Genomic DNA, 26,703 nt, shown 5'->3' on the forward strand with positions numbered 1-26,703 from the left:
AGCACTGTTCTTAGGGTTTGCAAAGCTGCTTCCAGATTTCGTGTTTCATGAAGGGTTGAAGTTAATGGTCATCTATTTTCAGGAACGCCTTTCACACAGAAAAAGATATCCCAAATGGAATTTAAGCCCCAAACCACATTCTCCTGCATTTTAATTCTCATATCTACTTTTTTATTGAAGCAAAACCAGAAATTTGTATTGAATTTTCTAAATTCAAAACAAAGGCGGGATTTACAATGCTCTCTATTCAAATAAACTATGTTCTCAGTTTTCCTGAAAACCATCTCTTTTTATTTTTCCTCCTGCCAATTCCCTTACATTCCTATGAAACCTATATTAAGCAAGAGACTTACTGATTAACTTCTGGTGACCCACTTTGACTGACTTTTCCTATAAAGAAACGAACGTCATTAGAATTTGTGTGACATGGGAGTGGACTACAATTTTTTCAAAGTGACTCACTGAATTTTTTTAAAGCCACACAAGAGAACGAACGATGTTCTCAGAATGATGTTCTCTGAGAACCCTAATTGCTGTTATCCCCAGAGCAATAACAGCTTAGGTCAGCTTTCTCTAGAATGTTTTCAAAAGGTCTCATCAACTGTGAAGTCAGTAATAGAATTAGATGTTGCCATGCACCCCTTGAAGCTAAGCAGCGATGACACAACACCATCCTTGTATAGAAACGGTCAAATATATTAACTTAATGATAGGCCAATGGGCCCCCTAAGGAATGTGATTATATTGTGCCAGCTTTGGGATAAATGTTAGATCTTACACAACTGTGTTATTATTACTATTTTCCCTCAAAGACCTTTTGAAGTGTTCAAAGCAAAAGATGAGAGAGGACGTGTGCTGCCCCACATCACAAAGGCGATTTGCTGAAATAAACCAGCCTCCTGCCCACAAAAGCCTTTAGTTTCATTTTTGTTCAACTGAGAGCAGTGTTCACAGATTTCAAAAGCCCCGACAAAACAAAATACTCAGTCAAAAGCACACCAACAGACAAATATCGATAATTCCAGTTTTACCTGATGGTTTCAAAAAGATTAAAAAAGCAAAACAAAACAAAAACCCTCACAGTTCAGGCTAATACTAGACTAAGCCCATTTCTGTCTCTTTTTGTGCACCAGTTTTCTGGGCCTGTATGGGAACAACAGCATTTCAAATGAAAATGGTGATGTGTCAAGTAAAGTAAGAAAAATGAAAGAAATTCATACCCCAAATCTGTGTGTGGCAGCAAGAAATGTATGCAAATAGATGAAGACTTAAAGACAGACCAGCCAAAGGGCAATATGGCAGGCATTTCCAGTTTTTAATTTAAAATTTTATTAAAGTTCTTTTTTGTTGTGTTTTGGGTTTTTTTTGTTTTCCAGAAACCATTTTATTAGGAGCCAATACACATATCGCACAATTCCAGAGTTTGGTCACATTAAGCAGCATTGTGCAATTGCTTCCACATCAGTTCCACAGAGGTTTCTTGAGATCAGCTCCCCTCTATGTGTCCCCCGCCCCAGGAACCCTGGACCTCCCTCAACATGCCCCCATGAACCCTTATTCTACTTGTTGTCTCTCTAAGTTCACCAATCCTGGGGTTCACTTACCGAAAACCAGAAAAACACATAAATGTTTTTCAAGAAGGCAACCCACAATGCCAGAACACAAAGACCATCAAAGACAAACCTCAGTATGAGCCATAAAAAACAGAAACTATCGAAAACCAGATCAAGTCCAAAGTGTATCAGAAGGGGGAGTGAGTGGTAAGGTTTTAACTGGTCGAATCAGGTTGATCATTTTTATCTCCTTTAGTTATCGCTCCAATACTCCCCCGCCCCCAATACTCTTTTTGGTAACCAGTTTATTCCCATCCTTCAATTACATTGAGAGGGAAATCACCTGAGGCGCATATCCTGTGCAGATCTCACAGATATATCTTGGGCTTCTTCTGTCCTTCATAGTCTTTGGCAAACCAGAGTCTCACAGTTTAATTTCTGATACTATCCCTTCCTTTGGTTTAGCACTATGCAATTTACAACTCTTGGGTTACAGATGGCGGTGTGCTTCTTCCATGTGGACTTAGCTGACATCTCACTGAGATGGCTGCTTGTTTGGAAACAAGCCTTTAAGAGTCCACACCCTGTTCTATCAGATAGCCAGGCACCGTGTAAGGTCTTCACCACATTTTGCTAGAACATCCATATCTTCTGTATTTCCTTCTTGAATGTGAGTGTCAAGCAGGGCTGTGTAAGAACTAATTGTTCTTAAATTAGAGTTAGAATTTAGTGTGAGCCAAAAATCCACTCCTGGATCTATGTTTGTTAATAAGCCTCTGGCTTCCCTTTGAGACCTACTTGTTAATGCATGGTAGAGAATCCTATCGGTCATCTACCTGGAGCATAAGTACCCTCTGCTAATCGTGTCACTCATTAGCCCTGGTACGAATTTTTAAAACACTGTGAGAGAGGGATATTGGACCAGTGTAAGCTAACTACGTATCACAATACCTGATTTTTTTTGTTTATTTTATGAGAGTTAAGACCAGTCTCAATTTGCCACAAATTGGCAGTCCATAAACCAAACATGGATCACATCTGCTCTTACTAAAAGTTACTGACATTTAAAATTTAGCAGATATTGTCATAAATGATGAAAGTTTTACTTCCTATGAAAAAACTGGAAGATAGGTAGAGACAAGATCCACTGATAGTCTTACATGGACCTAACAAGGTGCCACAGGCCCAATTACATTCTCATTTATACCACCTGACTGTGGTGTGCATAATCCTGATGAAGAAAGGAGGATCTAGTAAATTATTATTTTTAAGAATAATTAGTTGAATCTGGTATACTATTGAGAGTCCATTAATACCAACCGAATTCTGCGTTTCTCTTTTCACATTGTATGTATTGCTTCATCTTCTCTGATCAAATGAGAAACCATCTACATGCACTCTTACAAATTAAATCCATTCATAAGGACACAGAATCATAACAAAAGGCAATTGATATACTAAAGAGAAACAGTGAATCCTAAGGGTGATAACGATGATGATAAAACACTTCATAGACCAAGTTCTCAAATTAATCCTTTTTAATAGCCAAATAAATGCGATTCCTTACAGATGAAGTTTAGGGTTACTATGATCTCAGAGTTCTAATCACTAAAATTCTCATGGAAACTGAAACCCAAGGAAAATGAGAAAAAGTCAAATATGTTGCCTTTCCCTCTGCCCCTTGTTGCTTTCTTTGGGCTCTAAGGCAATGCGTGTGCACTCGCTTGTTTCCAATGGCCCTAACTGGACACGTAGCACTACCATAGGCTATCCAAGCCTATCACTTCCAGGGGCCCAATTCTTAGCTATGCCATTATGTAAGGGGCTGGCATGCACGCATAAGCACGCACCTTTAACAGCACACTGAGCATAGAATAAGAGGGTTTGTAGGTTTCTGGTTCCGCCCACCGACACCCAAGGAAGGGACACTCTGAAGGAACGACTCTTACCTTGTTAATGGTCCCAGATCTCCCGAGTCTTGACTTCCAGCTTCACTGGGAGTGCTCACTGATTTCGAAGAGGGAGACATAGGGGTTGGGACTAAATAATGAAAATAACAGGTATCCCATGTTAAGAAATGCAGCGACTGCACTGGTAAAGAGCAGTGTCAGGCGAATCAGAACAAACGGACCCAAAGGGAAGCGGGCGTGTGACAAAGAGATCGAGGTGGGATAGGAAAGACATAAAATGAAAAGGAAAGAAAAGAAAGGGGAGAGAGTCAAGTGAATTTTTCATATTTTGGAAACTCAAACTTGAAATGAATTTAGGCAGGATAAACTAAGGGATTCTAAGGCCATGTCCATCCTAGCAAAGGAAAGTGGAGAATCAAAAGAGTTATCTGGGTAATTCAAATCGGCTCTCTCTATCCAGACAATTTTCATTCTTCACTTTATTTTGTTAGTTCAGAGGTGGCCTGTTCAAAAATAAATCAGGGTGTCTGTAAAACTCAGAAAATGGATGAAGTGTGTGGTGTGGAGCAGTTTTAAGTGCTTGAGGGGAGGCAGAAAACTTGCTTGTGCCTCTGCATTTGGAAGACAGCTACTGCCCCCAGAACATGCACTGCATTTCCTCTGAGAACCTGAGCGACAGAGAGAGACGCTCCGTGCTGAATCCGGTAATTTAAAAATCTCTCTTCAAACAAAGAAAAATGCCAGGCTGTTTTATTTTTACACTTAATTAATAGTTTCATCCCTTTGCACTGTTTATTATGCTGGGGCTTGTTTGCCTTCTCCCCCTGTAGCTCTACAAGAGGCTGCCATGTGCACCGGAGGCAACTGCCGCTCTGAAGGCAGGGGAGAGAGGTTCAAAGATCGAGGTCAGGGCAAGCTGAAAGTCTGAGAGCTAGCATAAGAAAAGCAAGAGGCTACAGAAAATGCAAATGTGTTTCCTTTCTGTATCCTTTCTGTTCAAGCCAAATGTCCTTCAGATAGAAGTTGCCCCCACAGAGCCAACGTGGCTTCAGTCCAGACGAATTCATCGGTTCTCAATATCACACATGCCAAAGAAACCATATGGGCAGAAATAGACTTCAATGCATGAGTGTAGACTCCCATTTGGTTTCAATCAAGTGCAATTTCCTTTTATTTATTTAATAGGGTAAAGGGCTTAACTATTTTGTCCAAATCCTATAACACAATGGCAGATCTGTCAAGAAACTAGGAATTTTCTTGGGGCCCCACAATTAATGCACTGATTACCCTCTGCAATAAGTCAGAGGGTAAGTCAGAGAGATGGATGAAAAATTAAAGTGGGTCCACACTCACCAGGGCCCCTTGGCGGGAGAGGCAGGGAGAGTTCAGAATTTGGTCATGGTTTCAGGATATTTAATTGTTTTGTTCGTAAAGTTTAATTACTAGTTTCATGTAGTGAAGGTGAAAATAGGGTATACAACTATTATGTTTAGCCAATATATACACTGAAACAGATTTTCAAAGGCTATTTAGAGGCCAAGTATAATAGACTGCAAAGTATCTAATTCATATGACATTTTAGAGAAACACAAAAAGTTTGTCAGCTCCTGAAAGAAAGTCTATCAGCTAAACACCCTATAGGGTGAACATAAAGAAGTTTAACAGCTAAACACCCTATAGGGTGAAAATAAAGAAGTTTATCAGCTAAACACCCTATAGGGTGAATATAAAGAAGTTTAACAAGATAACCAACATTTTTAGGGGTTATTTCATCATTATTAGATATATACATTTGTAGTTTTGCTTTGCTGACTACAAATTGAGGCTTTGTGGTGTTTTAGTTTTGTATGTATGTCTTAAATTATATCTAGCAACTTTTAATAATTTATAGGCTTATTGTTTTGGGGTTTTTTCTTATATGAATATAAGTATTTCTATTTTGTTGTATGCAAGATCATTTATTCTTAGTTTAAACAATAGAAATAAGGAAATGTATTTTAATATAAAATCAGTGATGTCGTGAAAAGAGGGTCTGCCATTTTCAGGAAATCTGTGATCACATTTATTTATATATACCATAAAATGCTGTCCCAGGATGTGGGATGTGACATGGTTTTACAGACACCCTAGATGTTTCTGAAATGTATGGAAAGCAAAGGGAGAAAAGGAGACCCAAAAGGTCACATGAGAGATACATGTTAACTGACGAGTGAATACATTAAGTAAAATTTATCTTCAGTGAAAACACAACAAGTATCCCAATATTGAAGCCTTAGTGATGAAACAAGGCCATGAACAATTAACCAGGACTGGATGAGTTGGAAGGAGGTGGTGCAGTGAAAATGCTATTCGCAACAGAGCCAAGATGTACAATGGACTTAAAGATGCTTGCCCTGGTTAATTAGTTGCTAATAGCTTATCGTTTTTGTTTTTAATTAGACTTCCTTCAGATTTCTCACTGAACATTGTATCATCCTCTTGGAATAACTCCATGCCTATGCAGGTCATGAAATTCATGAGCAGATTCACTGTATTTTGGCAAAGACAGACTGGGATTCAGCAAGGAAAAGTAAAACTCTAATTGAAAATTGTAGAACTCTCCCATTCTTACTGCATGACAACTCATTTAGTAAGTATAGACTATTGTCATATTGGGGAAAGTTGACCGTATAACCAGCTAAGCAGCAAATTGCAAAACACTATACAACCTTTCCTTCTGTCTCTCCCAGCCCTCTCAATTCCAAAAATAAGACATGCAAAAGAACTGTAAGCTGCAGGATTTCTTTTAAAAAACAAAAATAATAACACTAAACACTTGCAAGACAGGCCAACACTGGACATGGTGTATCCCGCAATGGAGACAGGAAGCACTGTTAAGTACCTAGAGGTGGCTCCGGTGATATACCAATGCTTTGCAGCAGGGCCTCTGTCTCTCGGCGCTTGCGATCCAGATCAGAGTCATCCGGAGCGGGCTCTTTCTTCTGCTGCATGTCAGCCTAGGAAAAGTCAATGAGGTGCAGAGTTAGTCACAGGGCCAACATGGCTCGTGCATGATGGGAAAGGCCAGCAAAGCCCTGAGTAGGTGTCACTACCTGTAGAAAAGATGCAAATAAAGATTAATGGCTCTGTTGACTAATGGCTGAACCTACGCAAAAGTTTCTCACCTCTGGTTTTGGAAGAAATCATCAAGGCAAAGTATTTCTGAGTGGAAATATGGTGTATTGAAAATTTGGTCTTCTTTTTCCAGCTCTCTTTACCTTCTGGGAATGCATATAATGCCAATATTTGATGATCGAGGGCTTGTAATATTTGTACCCCATGTTTAAGGTGAGAATTGTGCAAATAAACAATTGGAATCTGGCTGGAAAGTAAAATAATTTGTGAATATCCATTGATGATAAAAGTATTGTGATTAGATGCCACTGAGTCTGAGCTGACTCATGTACAACAGAATGAAACACCCACCAGGGCAACGTCTTCCTCACGATCACTGTTATGCTCAATCCCATCATTGTAGCTACTCTCAGTCCATCTCGTCGAGGGTTTTCTTTTTCACTGCCCCTCAACTCTACTCTACCATGCACCATGTCCTTCTCCAGCCTGGTCTTTCCTGTGATCATCTCCAAAATATGCGAGACAAAGTTTCACCATCCTTTCTCAAAAGGAGCATTCTGGCTGAACTCCTTCCAAAACGGGTTTTCTCTTTCGGCACTCCATCGGACTTTCCATCTTCTTCTCCAGCAACATAATTCATATGTGTCGGCTCATCTTTGGTCACCCTTATTTAAAGGTCAACATTCACAGGCATATGAGATGACAGAAGAAACCAAAGCTTGGGTCAGGTTCATCTTAGTCCTCAAAATGGCATCTCTACTCTGCCACATTCTAAAGAGGTCTTGTGCAGGAGAGTCTTCTAATGCAATGTGTTCTGGCCTCTTGAATGCTGTTTCCATGACACTGATTGTGGAAGCAAGATAAAACTTTTTGACAACTTTCATCTTTTTGTTTATGATGATGTTAACTATTTGTATAGTTGTGAGGATTTCTGTTTTCTTTACATTAAATCGCAATCCATAATGAAGGCTGCAATCCTTGATATTCATCAGCAAGTAGTTCAAATCCCCGTTACTTTCAACAACTAAGGTTGTGTCAGCTGCAAAGTACAGGTTAAGAAGCCTTCCTCCAATTCGGTTGCCACATTTTTTTCATATAATGTAGCTTCTCTGATTATATTTTCAGCATACAAATTGGATAGTATAGTGAGGGGATACAACGCTGACATCGCAAATGTTTCCTGGTTTTAAGCCCTCTAGTTATCCCTTGTTCTGGTCCTACAACCACCTCATGATCCTTGTACAGATTCTACATGAGCAGAATGAGTCATATGGAGTTCCTATTCTTCTCAATGCTACCCTTAGTTGGTTTGATTCACACAGTCCACTGCCTTTGTATAATCAATAAAACACAAGTAAACGTTTTTCTGACACTCCCTTCCTTGATATATGAAGAAGAATTTGGCATTAACGTTGTTAGAAGGCATATTAACAATCTGCAAATGACACAACCTTACTGGCTGTAAGTGAGAAGGAACTGAAGTACTTGCTGAGGAAGATCAAGGATTGCAGTCTCAAATATGGATTGTGATACAATGTAAAGAAGAGCAAAATATTCAAAATTGGGCCAATAGGTAACATCATGATAAGTGAAGGAAAGGTTAAGGTTGCCAAGGATTTTGTCTTACTTGGATCCACAATCAACGCTCATCCACGCAACAGTCAAGGGATCAAAAGACTAGTTGCATTGGGTTAATCTACTGCCGAAGACTTCTTACGACCATTGGATGCAATGATGCTACTTTGAGGACTAAGGTTCACTTAACCAAAGCCATGGTATTTTCCATAGCTTCATATGCATTTGAAAGTTGGACACTGAATAACGAAGAACAGAGAAGAATCGATGCATTTGAATTGTGGTACTAGAGAAGGCTATTGAAAGTACAATGGAATGTTAAAAGGACAAACCAAATAACCTTCTTCAAAGAATTGGAAAAATTTACCACCAATTTCATAGGGAGAGGGAAGAAGCCCAGAATTAGCAGAGAACTCAAGAAAGACAAACTTGCAGGGATTGCTTTACCCGACTTTCACACCCACCACACAGCCACAGTGGTCAAAAACACCGTGGAACTGGAATAATGATAGAGACTCAGACCAAGGGAAAAGAACGGAAAACCCAGAAACAAACCCTTCAGCATAGAGACAACTGATTTTTGACAAGGGCCCCAAAGCAACAAGTGGGAGGTGAATGCCCTCTTTAACAAGTGGTGCTGGAAACAATTAATATCCACCTATAGAAAAATGAAACAAGACTCTTACCTCACATTGTGCACAAGAACAAACTCAAGGTGGATCACAGACCTAGAAGTAAAACCCCAAAGTATCAGGACAATCAACAAAGCAATCGGGACAAACCTAAGCACCTTGGTGCAAGGAATACATAGGCTAACTGCAATAGGGAAAGATACACAAACATATGAAGCTGAAATTGACAAGTGGGATATACTAAGGATAAAAAAACCTATGTGCATCAAAAGACTTCACCAAATCTGGGAGGATTTTTAGCAATTACACAACAGACAAAGGGCTTATTACCAAAATCTACAATACCCCAAGCCTGAAAAAAGAGGAAAACAGTCAGCCCCCTGAGGAAGTGGCCCAAAGACCTGAACAGAAGTTTCACTAGGGAGGAGACCCAAATAGCCAATACACATATGAGAAAATGCTCCCAATCATTAGCCATCAGAGAAATTCAAATTAAAACAACCATGAGATACCACCTAACACCCTTAAGATTAGCCCAATTCAAAAAATCAGAAAGCAACAAATGTTGGAGGGGATGTGGTAAGATAGGGACTCTCCTCCACTGCTGGTGGTCATGTTGATATGTACAGCCTCTGTGGAAAGTGATCTGGCGATATTTAAAGCGAAAGGAAATTGATTTACCTTATGACCCAGCAATTCCTCTACCGGGCAGATACTAGGAGAGATATGGAAGAGACCGCGACCAATCATTTACACTCCAATGTTTATTGTGGCACAATTCACAATTGCAAATAATTGTAAACAACATACATTTCCATCAATAGAACAGTGGATTAGAAAACTCCAACGCATACACATAATGGAGTACTAATCCACCCAAGGGGAGGGTATGGTTTATATCTCCACAGGGCAAGTGGGACCAGACTTCAACCCAGTGTCACAAGGTGTGAATGCAATATCCCGGCGTGGAGTAAGGAACCAGTGGAGAGGTCTGGGAGGCTGGCCCCAGCACCATAAATTAAGTGGATTCCTGCCCCTCCCCCGAAAAGAATTTGTTCCAAAGGACGACATTGACTCTGCAGCTCCGGGAGATGAACATATCTGATCAGAGCACACGGGAGAAGATGAAGGGGCAGGAGGAGAGAGTGGAGCACAACCTGGCCTACCAGGCCGTGATGATGATGTTCCTGAGTAGAGCAGCCAGTCCACAGAGAGAACAACATGGCTGGCCCCACTATGAGAAATGATGCCAATCAGTGACTAAGGGCGATACAGGGGACTGCACCGGAGACAGTGTGGGAATTGCACCTGACATGATCCCACCACACCGAGGCAAATCACTGGGGGAGTGCAGCGGAACAGCAAGGGAATGGAGTGGCAAGGTCCCCAGGGAATGCTGAAAGTGGACTTTGGGGCCAGGGCATGGTGCCCCAACAGACTGGACTGGAAAACGCTCCTAAGGGCCAGCAAACGATCCCTGAACTAACTACAAGCTTTTCTCTTGTGAACTGTTTTGTTCTGTTCTTTGTCAGTGGTTTGTTTTTGTTGTTTTGTTGTCTGGTTGTATACTGTTGCTTTGTTTTCCTCTGTCTTGTTTTCGTGCATGTTAGTGTCTCCACAGGTCTGTCTGAATAGGACAGGCTGGATGAACTATCTGGAGGAAAAACAACGGGACCGACAGTTCCGGGGGAACTTGGGGTGGGGGGGTAGGGGGGTAAGGAAGTGGTGTTAACAAACCCAGGGACAAGGGAAAAACATGGGACCCCAAATGGTAGAGAAGGGGGAGTGGCAGGCCTGGTGGGAAATGATCAAGGGTAAGGTTGCTTAGAGAAGAGGTATACTCTAGCCCAGGTGGCGACAAAGCATGGTAGTAGGGCAGGAGGAAAGTCAAGGGAGATGGAGGAAAGAGCTAGGAGTCAAAGGGCATTCATGGAGGTCTAGACAAAGACATGTACATGCAAATATATATAGGAGGATGGGGAAATAGATCTATGTGTCTATATTTATAGGTCAAGTATTAAGGTGGCAGAAGGACCTTGGGCCTCTACTCAAACACTCCCTCAATGCATGAATACTTTCTTTTATTAAATTGGAACTCTATGATGCTCACTCTCCCGACACAACGGCTGGAGCCAAAGTGTGTGAACAAGTAAATGTGGTGAAGAAAGCTGATGGTGCCCGGCTATCAAAAGAGATAGTGACTGGGGTCTTAAAGGCTTGAAGATAAACAAGTGGCCATCTAGCTCAGAAGCAACAAAGTCCACATGGAAGAACACACCAGCCTGTGTGATCGAGTGGTCCCGAAGGGATCAGTTACCAGGCATCAAAGAACAAAAAATCATATCATTGACTGCACACCTCCATGATAGGATCGCTGAAGGCAAATGGGTGCATAAGCAAATGTAGTGAAGAAAGCTGATGGTGCCCGGCTATCAAAAGAGATAGTGTCTGGGGTCTTAAAGGCTTGAAGGTGAACAAGCAGCCATCTAGCTCAGAAGCAAAAAAGCCCACATGGAAGAAGCACACTGGCCAGTGCAATCACGAGGTGCCAAGGTACCAGGTATAAGGCATCATGCAAAAAAAAAAAGATATAAGTGAGTGTATGTATGTGTATATGTATATATGTATATGTATATATGTATATATATACCATATTAAATGAAGGGGGAAGTGCAGAGTGGAGACCCAAGGCCCAAGTGTCGACCAATGGAGATCCCCTCATAGAGGGGTTTAGGAGAGGAGATAGGTCAGTCAGGGTGCGAGGTAGTACCGATGAAGAACACAGCTTTCCCCCAGATCCTGGATGCTTCCTCCCCCCAACTACCATGATCCGAATTCTACCTTGCAGGGCTGGATAGGGCAGAGGCTGTACACTGGTACATATGAGGGCTGGAGGTACAGGGAATCCAGGGTGGATGATACCTTCAGGACCAAGGGTGTGAGGGACGATGCTGGGAGAGTGGAGGGTGAGTGGGTTGGAAAGGGGGAACTGATTACAAGGATCCACATGTGACCTCTTCCCTGGGAGAGGGACAGCAGAGAAGGGGGGAAGGGAGACTCCGGATAGGGCAAGATAAGACAAAATAATGATGTATAAATTACCAAGGGCACATGAGGGGGGGGGAAAAGGGAGGGAGGGGGGAAAAAAAGGAGGACCTGATGCAAGGGGCTTAAGTGGAAAGCAAATGCCTTGAGAATGATTGGGGCAGGGAATGTATGGATGTGCTTTATACAATTGATGTATGTATATGTATGGATGGTGATAAGAGTTGTATGAGTCCCTAATAAAATGTAAAAAAAGAAAAGAGGAGAGAAAAATGATTAGGGCAAAGACTGTACAGATGTGCTTTATACAATTGATGTATGTATATGTATGAATTGTGATAAGAATTATATGAGCCCCAATAAATTGTTAAAAAAAAAAGAATAGTAAGAAAATAAATATCTGAACATGGACTTTTCAAAAAAAAAAAAGAAGCACTGATCACTTCATGAAGTGTATCGTCTCATGGGAAGAGTTGGAGAAAATTTTGCTAAGTGAAAGTAGCCAATCACAAAAGGACAAGTACAACCTGGGTCCACTGAGGAAAGTATAATCAGCACAGTACGTATAGAAGAAAAGCCACTCCTCTCATACTATACTTGTCCAGGCAATCAGGTGGTGGACAGATCAACCCGGGGATGTATATGTCATTCAAACACAAAGAAGGGGGAAGGGTAGGGGTGGGGAGGGGGAAGAAAAGGAAAAAGTAAGTAAGAGGGAGATGCTGGCACTGGGGGAGCAGTGCACGAATCCACCCAGGGGGAGGGTATTGTTTACGTCTTCAAAGAAATGGGAGTGTGAGTGCAGACCCCACCAGAGTGTGCCAAACCTTGAGGGCAATGAAACCACATGGAGCAACTCATGAACAGAGAGGTCTAGAGGACGGGCCCCAATCAGAGCAAAACTGACCCCCTCCTTAGAAGTGTGTGCTACAGAAGACAACACTAAATCTACAGGTTGGGGAGAGGGGCCAGCCTGCCACACCCACACGGAAGCAAACCAAGAAGGAAAAAGAAAGAGTGAGGCTCTAGACCCCATTATGGCACACCAAGCCCTGAGGATGATGTCCCTGCATGAACTGCTAAGGCACAGAGAGGACTGCAGGGCTGATAACAGACGTGATGCCCCTTGCTGGATCATATTATGACAGAGGACAATACTGAGGACACATAGCAGGGAGTGAGTCCCATCTGAACCCCCCACAGTGGGGCGAACCAAGAAGGGAACATAACAGATCAGCAATGGTAGCAAAACCAAGCCACAAATCCCCCAAGGAAACCTAAAAATAGACTTCAGACTAGAAGGGGCAGTTCCTGGATGCCCCCAGAACCAGTGGGGAGATAGTCATAAAGGTCAAAGGACAGATCTGGAATTATGTATGCGTTTTCATTTTCCTTTTTGCTAGTTTTTTCCCCTCTTTTCATTCAATCTTTCATATTCTTTTTGTTTTGTCTCTGTTGTTATTGTTTTGCCTACCTGTATAATGTAGGCATGGGAAGCGAGCCCAAGGAGAAAGCAACAGGACTGAAGGATCCGGAGGGATTTGGGAGGAGGAGGAGATGGCGGAAGGGAGTGGTGAGCAGACAACACCATCAACAGGGGAACAACTAGGGAATTTAAAGCAGTGAGGAGGACGCAGAGATCCTGGTGGTGTTGGATCAACAGCAATCTAGCTGAGAGGAATTATTAAGAGGCAGAAGAAGGGCAAGCACGATGGTGGGGCACGAGGAAGGTAAAAGGAAAGAGGAAAGCTCTAGGAAGCAAAGCTATGGCTGGAGGTATAAACATAGGTGTGCACATAATTAAATATATAAATTCATAAAAATAGAGGTATTGGCCTGTCTACATATACTTATATGGCAATACATTGAGGGAGTGGATGGACTTTGGGCCTCTGCTCAAGCCCTCCCTCAACATTTTGTTTTCACAACCTTGAATTCTGTGAAGCTCACCCTCCTGACATGATCGCTGAAGACAGAATGGGTGCACAAGTAAATGTGGTAAAGAAAGCTGATGATACCCAGCTATCAAATGATATAGCATCTGGGGTCTTAAGGGCTTGAAGTTAAGCAAGCAGCCATTTAGCAGAGAAGCCACAAGCCCACATGGAAGAAACAAACCAGCTTGTGTGATCATGATGTGCCGATGAGATCAGGTAACAGACATCAGAAGACCCCAAACAAACAAATATATTGTTGAGAATGAGGGGGGTAGGCGCAGAGACCCCAAACCCATTTGTAGACAATAAAACTTCCCCTCACAGAAGGGTCAGAAAGGAGGAATGAGTCAAACACACAATATATTCCTCTGGCTCTTTGAGGCTTCCTCATCCCCCACCCACCCTGCCAACCCCAATCATGACCCAGTCCTGCCTTTCAGTTCTGGCTAGATCAGAACATGTACACTGGTACAGATAACAGCTCACAACACATGGAATCCAGGTCAGAAACCGCCCAGGAACAGAAATGGGAGTAGTGATACCAGGAGGGTAGGGAGAAGGTATGGGGAGTTGGGGAGGAAGGGGGAACTGATTGCAACGATTGATAGCTCAGCCCTCTACCCCAAGGAGGATGAACAACAGAAACGTGGGTGAAGGGAGACAGCAGTTGGTGTAATATATGAAAATAATAATTTATAATTTATCAAGGAGTCACAAGGGTGGAAAGGGGGGAGGAGGGAGATATAAAAGAAGAGCTGGTACCAAGGGCTCAAATAGAAAGTAAATGTTTAGAAAATGATGATGACAACATATGTACAAATATGCTTGATACAATTGTTTTAAGAGCTCTAAGAGCCTCCAATAAAATTATCTTTTAAAAAAATGACCAACAAATCTGTTTTGAAACAAGAACAGCCAGAGTGTTCCTTAGAGGCAAGGATGTTAAGACATCATTCTACATATTTGGACATATTTTGTCAGGAGAGGTCAGTCCCTGGGGAAAGACATTCAGCTTGGGAAAGTGAAGGGGCAGGAAAAAGAGGAAGGTCCTCATTGAGATGAATTGATGCAGTGGCTACAACAAGGGGCTCAGCATAGAAACAATTGTGAAGATGACGCAGAATTTGGGAGGGGTTCATTTCATTGTGCATAGAGTTGCTATTGGTCACAACTGACTTGATGAAACCTAACAACAACAATACTGCTTTACGCCAACATCTATGTGTTATCAACAATGGCATCCCTGTTCCAGGTCCTCTTCTGATTCTAGCCGGAATCTCTGGAAGCGCTCTGTCACTGAACTGCTGCAATCGCTGCTGAATGATCTTCAGCAAAATTTTGTTTGCATGTGTTGTCAGTGATATTATTCCATAATTTTCACATTCTGTTGAGTTATCTTTCTGTAGAATGGGTATAAATATTAATCTCTTCTTGTCAGTTGACCAAGTAACTGTCTTCCAAATTTTTGGGCATATATGAATGAGTGCTTCCCATATTTCATCAGCTTGTTGAAATATTTCAATTGGTATTTCATCAATTCTTGGAGCCTTGTTTTCAGCTCATGTCTTCAGTGCAGCTTGAATGTCTTTACTCATTCTTCACTCTTGATGTGACACTAGCTTTGAAATGACTGAATGTCAATTTCTGATACAGTGACTCTGTGTATTCCTTCCATCTTCTTTTAATGCTTCCTGCATCATTCACTATTTTCCCCATAGAATCTTTCAGTATTACAACTCAAGACTTGACTTGTTTCTTCAGTTCTTTCAATTTAAGATATGCCGAATATGTTCTTCCTTTTTGGTTCTAAGTCTAGGTCTTTGCATATTTATTACAATATTTTACCTTGTCTTCCTGAACTGCCATTTGAAATTTTCTATTCAACTCTTATATCATAATTTTAAATAATTATACCACAGTTTAAAATAAAGTGAAAACACTTAACAAAATAAGTTGACAAAAGTAATATAAGTATACTAATAACTATAATAGAGTATATTCTAATTTACATAGACTTCAATTATACATTCTGAGGTAGTTAGCTTATTGTGCCAACCTGGCCAATAAACACATGTTGGGTTAACTGAAGGGTGGAGGGAAAAATGGCTTAGTGAGCCTTGCCTTTCTAGTTCTTGGGTCTCTTGCTTTGCGATGGTCGGACCAGGGTGCAGCTGCCTTAGCCAATCCCCTGCTGCAGCTGGCAAGGCTCACTTCCTGCAAGACATCTCTGAGGAGAAGCCACATGGACCTACGCCGATGCAGTCCTGGGTACTGGAATAGCCGTGTGGAGACCCCTGCCAGGGTTGAGATGCTTACATTCACTGATTAGACTTTCCTCCTGCAGTTGGCATCATTGTGTGTGTTTTTTGAGATGGAGGAGAACTTTGTGGATTGGTGTCGGGTTATGAGTTAATGGGTTAATGTTGGACTTGTGGGCTTGGGCAGCACTGGGTTGGGATGTTTTCTTGATGTGCACTTATCCTTTGTATAAAAATCTCTTGAATTCACCAAGTGAATAATAAGAGAGGCCAAATAATGGGAAAACATCTTCAGCAATGACACATCAGACAAAGTCTTTATTACTAAAATGTACAATACTTTGCCAACTTATAACAAGAAAAAAACAATTTTCTACTCAGGAGGTAGGCAAAGGACCTGAGCAGGAGTTTCTCAAGGGCAGAAATCCAAATGGCCTCTAAATAAGTGAGAAAATGTTCCAGATCTCTAGCCATAAGAGAAATGGAAACAACTATGAGATACCACCTAACACCTTCAAAGATAGCCCAATTCAAGAAATCTGAAAGTAAGTAGTGCTGGAGGGGATGCGGAGAGATAGAAACTCTTGTCCACTACTGGTGGACCTGTAGGTATGTACAGGCATTATGGAAATTGATTTGGCGAGATCTAAAATAGTTTGAAATTGAGCTATCAGATGATCAAGCAACCCCCCTTACTGGACATCTACCAAGAAGAGACGAAACATGCCGTGGCCAGACATCTATCCCCCAATGCTCATTGAGGCACAGTTCACAATTGCAAGGAGGTGGAAACAGCCCAAATATCCATCAACAGACGAATGGATTAAAAAACCCTGGTACATCCAAACAATGAAGTATTACGTATCTCTAAAAAACAGTGATGAACGCATGCAGCACATCACTGCAAGAGAAGAACTGGAGGAAATAATGCTAAGCGAAGTAAGCCAAGCACAAAAGGACAAGTACTACATGAGTCTGTTGAGGTGAGCTCAAAAAATTAAAAAGGGGCATAGGGAAGAAGTTACTATATACATACGTCCCTGGGGTGAGGTCCAGGTAATATGGCAGGGGTCAGACTGAACTCAGGGATACATATGGTAGCCCACTAAAGGGGGGGGGGGAGGACAGGGGTATCCAGGGGAACAGGACACTAACTCACACAGGGGGCGGGTGCAGATTGTGTCTCCACAGGGAAAGAGGGACCAGACTTCAACCCAGAGCTCCAAGACAAGTACGCAACACACTCACAGGAAGCAGGGAACCGATAGAGAGACCTGAGGGGCCGGCCCCATTACCAACTAAGTGGACAGCAGCACCCTCACCGCTGAAGAATTCACTTCAGAAGCCAGCACTGACGCTACAGCCCAAGAAGAGGGACTTGTCTGGTCAGAGCACACAGGAGCCAACGAGGGGGGAAGGGGAAAAAAAAAGAGTGAAGCACATCCTGGCTCACCAAGCCCTGAGGGGACAATGTTTCTGCTCAGAGCAGCAATGCACAGGAGTGTGTAGGAAGTCTGGTATGACTGGATTAAGGGCAATGTACCCAAGAGGAATTCCTGAAACCCAAATGAAGGCTGAGCATAATAGTGGGACAAGAGGAAAGTACAAAGAAATAGAGGAAAGAAGTAGGAAGTAAAAGGGCAGTTATAGAGATCTAAGCACAGGCTTATACAGATGTAAATATATTTATATATGATGAGGGGGAAATAGATCTATGTACACATATTTATAGTTTAGTATTAAGGAAACAGATATCTGGACACTGGGCCCCTGCTCAAGTACTACCTCAACACAAGAACACTTTGTTCTAACAATTTGGCAGTCTGAGATGCTCACCTTCCCAGCATAATCGCTGAAGACAATGGGTGCACAAGCAAATGTGGTGAATGAAGCTGATGGTATCTGGCTATCAAAAGATATAGTGTCTGGTGTCTTAAAGGCTTGAAGATAAACAGGCAGCCATCTAGCTGAGAAACAACAAAGCCTACATGGAAGAAGCACGCCAGCCTGTGAGATCACAAGGTGTCAACGGGATCAGGAATCAGGCATCAAAGAACAACAACCAAAAAATCATAGCATTGTGAATGAGGGGGAGTGCAGAGTGGGGACCCAGGGCCCATCTGTGGAAAATTGGACATCCGCTTGCAGAAGGGCCACAGGGAGGAGATGAGCCAATCAAGGTGCACTATAGCAACGATGAAACATAATTTTCCTCTAGTTCTTGAATGCTTCCTCCCCCACTGTCATGATCCCAATTCTACCTTACAAATCCGGCTAGACCAGAGGATGTACACTGGTACAGATAGCAACTGGAAACACAGGAATCCAGGACAGATGAACCCTTCAGGACCAGTGGTGAGAGTGGTGATACTGGGAGGTTAGAGGGAAGATGAGGGAGAAAGGGGGAACCAATTACAAGGATCCATATATAACCTTCTTCCTGGAGGACAGACAGTGAAGAAGTGGGTGAAGGGAGTCGTCCGACAGTGTAAGATATGACAAATAATAATTTATAAATTATCAAAGGTTCATGGGGGAGTGGAGAGGGAGAGGGAAAATGAGGAGCTGATACCAAGGGCTCAAATAGAAATCAAATGTTTTGAGAATGATGAGGGAAACAAATGTACAAAAAGTTCTTGACACAATGGATGTATGTAGGGATTATGATAAGAGTTGTATGAGCCTCCCATAACATGATTAAAAACAAAACCTCTCTTATATCTATGAGTTTCTGTGGATTTGTTTCTCTAATGTACCCAGACTAACACACATTCTAACTCAAAAGATAAAAATATGATGTAAATTGCTTTCAAAAACTGTCTAAAAGGTATGACATCTGTAGGCTTCTTCAAGTCAGATTCTATGTCTACTTTGTGTGTTTTTTCTTTCTTTCTTTCTTTCTTTCTTTCTTTTGTGTGTGACAGATTTACAGGCAGGGCTGCTGAGGATACCTCAAACATGCCAAATTTTTCTTTCTTTACAATGATTGCTTAAGACTAGGTATCACCCCACATCTGAAACACTGTAGCACGGGTGATGCACGGACACCTTACAACAGAGGCTGTGAGTTTACAGAAGTGAAAGCTTTCTTGAAGCTTGTCAAAAATCAGTTATTGTTATGAGCCATACCTTCCTCCCGTGGCACTGGACTCCACACTTAGTCTCCTTGAGCCTGAAATGCATTCTCATCTTTGAAGTCTGCCTGCCATTGGGGGAAAGCATCACCGGAGAACAGTGAGGACGCCTGAGAGCACGGCTGGGTTCTCAGCGCCATCCACTAACCTTCAGTGCTGCGTCGGCTTCTGGGTTTCTGTCCGTGAAGATAACAAAGTGTGTATGCTGTCCTAATGTTAGCATTCAACCACTAATGTGAGTTGTCAACATTCATATATATAACAGAGGCAAAGAGAAAACTCAGAAGTGAACAGGGAGTTTGCAGAATGAGTTTGCATCAAGTTTACTATAAACAATGATAAAAGTAAGAAAATGGAATACACAGAAAAGGTGGAAAGAGAGAAAATGTATTGCAATAGCAACTACTGAATGCCAAACAACAAGGCGAAGATGTGAAATGTTTGCTTTAAATGTCCAATATGCTAGATGAGGGCCATAGCTTGGCTGTCTGTTTCACTGAGAATAGATTTATGCTGTCTCCAGTGTCTGGCACCCAGTAAGTGCTAGATAAAAACCAGGTTAAATGAATGGGTGAATGAGTGAACACACACTTCTAAAATGTAGTAGTCATTGTACTATAGTTATCGGATTTTAGAATTATACATTTTCCAGGCCAGTCTCCATCAACTATATTCCACACAGGAATAGAGTTTGATAACATCACTGTTGGAAGGCAAGTCATTCAGACTTTCATTGACCCAGCACTCACAATAAAGCCATTTCTAAACACTAGTGACAAAACCTAATCTTCAACCCTTATTTATTCTTTCAACAAAAACTCACTGAGTGACAAAAAGTAAACATTGATTACCATTGACAATGAAGGCCCAAAGTCCCAGGGGAGCTTATACATGATGGAGTAAATGGAAAATCTTTTCCTTTTTAATATATTTAGAACGTGCTATTCATACCTTTCTGTCATGTATATTCTATGCAGAAAGGCCCAGGATCTGTTTTAATGAAATGAATTCCATCTTTAACAAATAAGCATAAGCATTCATGAAACATACCAGATAGCAAGTCAGATGTCAACAAGCATACTCATATGTTGTACAAAAATAGTATCCGTAAAATCTACCTGCACAATGTTACTGCTACAATATAAGGTTTTGCCACAACTAACTCTCTGCCTTTCTCCTTTGCCAAGTCATAGGTAAAACAATATACAAATAGAGGCATAGGTATCTTATAGCAATAGAGATATAAATTTCTGACTAAATATAGAACTTCTATATTTAGAAAGCTACCAACACTCAAATTTGGCCACGAGAAAGATCACATTAGGTAACTGGGGCCCATTGGGGGGGAAGGCAGTTCTTATTTATTGCCAATTAGTCATTTAAAGGAAGTAAAGAAAGACAATATCACACACCTTAGTCATGAAGTTTTAATTTTACCTTATGCAAATATTTTAGAATCTTGGGATGTTTGAATGACTCAGCCAGGAGTGATTTCACAGTGCTCGTAATTAAAAGAACCCCAGGTGCCTTGCCTAGCCAGTGATGCTTCTATTTCTGAGGAGTAATAATAACGTGTGTGTATGAGGTGACCCAGGGCACAGAGAAAGGGGAAAGAGAGACGGAGAAATAAACATTGTCAGCTGAGAATCGTTGGTCACTTTTCTACCGACGGTTCCATGTTTATTAGAGGGAAAAATGAGGCCAGGCCAAGAAACCCTTGCCCTAGTCCCCTACCTTCCAGCAATTCAGCAGATGGCCAAGGACAGGACAAAACTTCAGGGTGGCCCTGTTCAACATACCTCATTGCACTGGAGCCAACCTCTCATGAGACCAGGCCCGTGTCTTCAGTGGTAGCCACTGTATTTATTTTTAAACCAGATTTTATTAATAAAGTCATAAGGGAAAAGGCAGTTGACATCTACAGGAGTAGAGCGTGGTAATTTTATGCAACATGGACATGGTTTTCTGGAGTCTGGGAAACCAATCAGCTTGTGTGGTCCAATTTATACTCCTCCCCCTCCTCCCAGGGCAAAATAATGTCACGCTGGTCAAAGAGTTTTTATTCTAAATTCATGTTTTATTTAAGATGTAAATTTAAAGAAAGCTTATAAAACTCAAGCCTAGAAGCCTGGGGCCATTTTCAATGCTTTGCAGTAGCATACAAAGGAGGAACTTTTAAATTCAGGTGTCACTGACAGGGTCTACAGGTTAGAGCATCCCACACACAGAATCAGGAGCCCTCGAAGAAACACACAGGGGAAACAAGCACAACACAACGCTCCATGTGCTTGGAAAGGCTGTCGGGACTAGTTTCTCAGACGGGCCCTACCTAATTTGTGTGTTTACTCATTCTACACACAAGATTTTCCTGAAGGCCTCCCATGTGGCAGGATTTGCCGAAACATGGACTTGATGAAAATAAGTAAACAAAAACCATACAGCCCTGTAAGAAAACACCAGATTCAGGTAGAAGGACAAGTGGTGAGGTAAACAGCACGTTGTTTGCTCAATGACTTGACAAGGGCAAGGGTTGAGCAAGACTAACCCAGTCCTGGGTGTAGAAAGATCTTAGAGCAGATGTGCTGGAGGAGGAGATGCTGAGATGAGAACTGAAAGGTGAAGGACAGTTAGGGGAGGAGACCTGATGGTAGGAGGAGCCTAGGGCTCTGGGATGGACAACTAGCTGGATGAGATGGGTGGCAGGAGTATTGTTAAGCTTGGCCAAATCGTCTTTAAGAGCTTTGAGACGTCTGGGTCTCAGACATCTACGGCCTTTCAAGAGGAGCTTTGGTGGCACAAGGGCTAATTGCTCAGCTGCTAGCTGAAAGGTTGGTGGTTCAAACCCCACAGCTGCTCCTCAGGAGGAAAATGAGGAAGTGTGCCTCTGGAAAGATGACAGCCTAGCAACACCCCATGAGGAAGTCTACTTTGTTCCAAAGAATCGTGATGGGTTGGAATGGATCCCATGACACATAGCAGCAACCCCTTTCTTTCAGCAGTAATCCCCAAAGAAAAACCACACTGCCACTGAGCTGATGACGACTCGTGGGGGAGCCATGCATATCGGAGTAGAACTAGGTTCTGTAGGCTTTTTCAAAGGTTGGCTTTTAGTACTAGATCACCAGGCCTTTCTTCCCAGGTGTCTCTGGTAGACTGGACCCTGCTACCTTTCTGTCCAGCAGTTGAGATCAGAAGAGATCGGGCACATTTGAGGTGGTATGGCTGTTGCCTCTTGCAGGCTTAACCATTTGTGCCATTCAGCGACTCCTGCCATGACAGTGTTGTGTGCTGCTGTCAAGTCTCTTCTGACATCTGTGCAGAACAGAACTGGCCTTGACAGGGTTTTCAAGGATGGGACTTCTCAGAAGCAGATCACCAGGGCTACCTTCCAACGGCCCTGGGGGTGGGGTAAAACAGCCAGCCTTCCAGGTGTGGCCTGGCCTGTAATCGTTAGCACTACCCAGCGACTTTCCCCGTGAAACCAGGGGATCTCAATGACACTTCTCTTCTAATCAGGGAACATTTCTGAAAGATGGCTTTAGCAGCAATGATCCTGACAAGTGTAAGCAGTCATTTCATAGACCCCCAGGCTACTCTCGCCGTTGACCTCAGGGGCCGAATGATGGCTGTTTCAGACTGACCTGCCCCGTTGTTCAACTTCATCTCCTTGAATACACCCGGAACTTGGTGAGGAATGTGGACCTGAATTTAAAAGGTCTACACTTTACAGAACCGGAAAGAGGGATGGAGAAGTTCCAAGGTCCCTCAAGGCCATCCTGTGCCAGGCACAGCCAGCCTTTCTGGCCACTACAAAACCTCTGTTCTTTATCATGGTGGCGTACTGCTTCCTGCTTTGTCTCACAGCCTCAGATGCTCAGCACAGACCAGGGGATCATTATCTACAAAAGGGGCTTAAACTGAATGGACGAAAGCTCTATTAAAAAATAATTTGGTGGGCAGTTGGGAAAGGAGAAGATTTAAAGGTGGGATAAGTCTTAAAAAGGATACAGCCCAGTGACTCCCCAAATTTGATGCCAATTGGGTCTTCTGAATCCCAAACTCTGAGCATGGGAGACCAAGGCTTGTATGAAGACGTGATTTTTGTGTAGCAATTCCAAGGGAGTTTGAGGGGCAGGGCTCTGTAACCACAGTCTGAAAGCAGGAGGAAAGCTAGATTTATGGGATGAGAATTCTAAAAGTAGGGTGAGACCAAGAAGAGTCCAGGTGTTTCACGCTCTCCCCCTCCCTCCCCCTCAACCTCTCAGGGCTCTTGCCACTGTGTGAGAAGTTCCATCTCTGTCGGGCAAACATGCTCGGCGTGGAAGCCAGAGGGGCGGCCTGCTTCTATCATCCTTATGACCTGTAATTTGCCCCAAAATGTGTAGAATGAAAAAGATGAAGCAGACAGCATAATTTGGAACCTGATTTTCCATATCACACCACATTTTGTGGTCATTCTGTGAAATTCAAGTTGGATATTAGAATGTCAGTTTAAAGGAAACTGGTTATTAGTAAAGGATAGCAAGTGCTTGAAAACTACAGTAAGTGCCGACACTTGAAGGGAAGGAAATATAACAGCTTAATGCTCTTTTTGGCGCGCATGGAAATGAACAGCCATCCCTTGTCAATTCTCACCTCTATTTCACTCAAACATTGCATCTCTTAAGAGCAAAGATTTCCCAGGGAGAAAGCATTATGTATGCTGTCAAGGACAAATAAACTACCACGTCCATCAAAGTATAATGGTACCCAGAGATGCAGGATGTCAGAAGGCTAAAATGCAACTGCAATTATGTTTTACTTTGTTGAAAAATAATAATTGTTATATATCGGTTACCTTGGCCACCCAGCCTTATAGTATGAAAAACACATATCTGGATTACGAGGCATAGAAGTATCCTGTCTTTTTTTTTTTTTCCAAGAAAAACGCAAGTAGGGAGGCAGATCAGGTTTCTATACATACGAGCAAAGAGAGTTTTCTTTTTAGACGACGATCCAAACCTATCCTTGGCATCTGTTTTTTGTAACAAGATGTGAGATATTTGGACAATGTCACAACACATTGGTTAGCAAAAGATAAATACTTTGTTGGATTCAGATAAAGGAAGGAAATAAGATATGACAGCAAGGGGATTGGGAATCAGCAGTCTTGGATTCTGGGGATAGTAGGCAAAAGGGCTAGGCTCCACCTCGGGGTCTCTGCTGCAGTTTTGGCAGTGTTGCCTGAATCTTGGATTCCTATTTACCCTAATAGATGTCACTTAAAAATAATGTAAATCCATGAGCATCAATTGCCCCTAAGATGCTCTCTCTGATCATTTTTTCAAAACTTTAAGAAAATTAACACCAAGTACCACCTCTATTATAGGTAATGCTAAGTGCTTTATAAGATTAACTCACTTAAACTTCTAAACATAAAGTATATTATTATTCCCATATTAAAGATAGGAAACTGAGAGGCAGAAAAGTTAAGATGTTTCTAAATTTAGTGGCCACAGACCACCCTCAGGGTTAGATACAAGTGTGGGGTGAACTAGGGGCTTGGGCATCACCTGGCCAATTGGCATCCACCTTTTCAGTGGCATTGACCAGCGTATAGCAGATGGCAGTGACCTATCACTTAGTCTGTGCAGCTGTCCGCTTCTCTTACTCAGGTGTCACAAAAGGATTCTATCTATCCCTGACCGCTGGTGTCACAGAGGGCTAGCTTTAGTTGCTAAGCATAAATTCAGTCATTCAAATCCACCAGCTGCTCCACAGGAGAAAGAAAAGGCTTTCTGCTCGTGGAAAGATTTACAGCCTTGGACACTTAAAGTAGTTCTATTCTGTCCTGTATGGTTACTATGAATCAGAACCAGCTCGATGGCAGGAACCTTGGGTATTTATCCATTTGAGCACTTGTTTAGGATCAGATGGAGTTTTCCTCCCGCCCATGGCACCCCGACGCATGGCACTTACCTCTTTCCTTTTCCTTTCTTCCTCTTTCCGCTTCTTCTCTTCTCTGATCTGTGCTAAGCGCTGCTTTTTGCGCTCTAGCTCCGCTTTTAGGTCACTTTTGTCAGACATGTTGGTTCCCTTGGAGAAAACAAAAAGGAATATATAAAATACATATTTCTACAGATCACTTTACTGTATTATCATCATCTCAAAGAACATTCAAAAGGGAATCCAGCTTGAAATTTTGACTTTTTGGTCTTACTTAGCCTATGCCAAAAAAGCAGAAGAATAGTTCAAATTAGGTCTGGTCTCACACTGCAAAACCTTCCCCCTGCTACATGTAGCTAAACAGTTGAAGCAAGAGGGTGCTATTGTCTATTCTGGTTTGAAGGAAAAAAGCATATTTCAGGATAAGCAACACATTTTCTGCCCAAGTTTCTTAACAAAAACAAAAATATAATAAGGGATTCAAAGAAAAACCATCATCATGACTTCCAATTTAGATGATAATGGACCGATTCATCCCCATTCTGAGAAAAGAAAATAGGCTGTCATAAAGGCTTAGAGATGTGCCCTGTTCAAATACCTACGGATTCAATATCAGGGGTGTACAGAGATTTTGTCTTGCCTAACATCACGTGCATCAGCCACTGAAGACCTAACACATCAATCTTATTCCTCTGTACAACCCCTCCTAAATTGTCACAATTAATTTCACCTCCACAACAGCCCATATTTCGATAAGCTTTCGTTTACATATTGAATGTAGTATTGCTTACGCCTGCACTTTCCCTTTTTAAAATACAGAGTTTGTGAAGATGTGTACAAAGAGCAAACACTGTGGCAAATTCTTGGGAAAATTGATTACCTTGGCAAGAGAGACTTCATCCTAATGTTAATGGTGATGTTGATTTCGGAGAAGACTCTTACTGATTAGAAATGATATTATTTGTCTCTTCTGGGCTCGCAAGTGAGACCGGAAGTTAACAAAACTGACAAACAAAGAACCCCTCCTAACTCAAATGCATTAAAACAAACAAACAAACATTTTTAAAAATCCAACCAATAGTTATCCATAACTGTCATGAGCATTCATTTGCATACAACGATGATGAGCATGGCTCTGAACTGACTTGTTGGCAATGAGCTTGGTTTGGGAAAGTTTTCGATGGGTGTATGTCCTCCAGTGTAATCTACAGAGCAACAGCAGGCAAAACCATGAGAGCAAAACACCCAGATGACCTCAGGCTCAGACAGACAAGCCCACACATTCAGGACGTCCACCATGTTCTTACTGCACATTTTCCTACCCGCAGTGTGGCTGCAGTGACTTATGAAATAACAACAATGATCTTGGCAATCAACTGCACCAATCATTATCACATCCTGTCTTCAGTTTTCCAACAAGCATTTGCTGAGCATTTAATCAATGCCATGTACCTGACAAAGCATAAGGGTCCAAAGAAAAGTCCAAGCCAACTACATTATTTCCTTCACAGTATATGTCCTTCGAATCAGTGGGCATGTGGTGGGTCTCGAAATGCTCTCTGAAATACTGACTTATTGATTACTGAGTCTTTACTAAGTGTCAGGCACGTTATACTCATT

General features: G+C 42.1%; 1 protein-coding gene across 2 annotated transcripts in view; it reads right to left on the bottom strand.

Moving 5' to 3' along the window:
• Positions 1-26,703, bottom strand: part of DYNC1I1 (dynein cytoplasmic 1 intermediate chain 1) — a 351,049-nt gene that overhangs the window by 291,176 nt on the left and 33,170 nt on the right. The window contains exons 2-4 of one of the 2 annotated variants that reach the window (XM_075558388.1): positions 25,117-25,233; positions 6,345-6,459; positions 3,503-3,560 (exon numbers count right to left, since the gene is read on the bottom strand). In XM_075558388.1, the coding sequence (XP_075414503.1) occupies positions 3,503-3,560; positions 6,345-6,459; positions 25,117-25,224 (281 nt within the window). In that variant the 5' untranslated portion in view covers positions 25,225-25,233. Of the gene's footprint in view, positions 1-3,502; positions 3,594-6,344; positions 6,460-25,116; positions 25,234-26,703 lie in introns of both variants that reach the window. The other variant, XM_075558387.1, reaches the window with a different exon arrangement.

This window comes from Tenrec ecaudatus, chromosome 9 (genome assembly GCF_050624435.1).
Source record: "Tenrec ecaudatus isolate mTenEca1 chromosome 9, mTenEca1.hap1, whole genome shotgun sequence".
Classification (NCBI taxonomy): domain Eukaryota; kingdom Metazoa; phylum Chordata; class Mammalia; order Afrosoricida; family Tenrecidae; genus Tenrec; species Tenrec ecaudatus.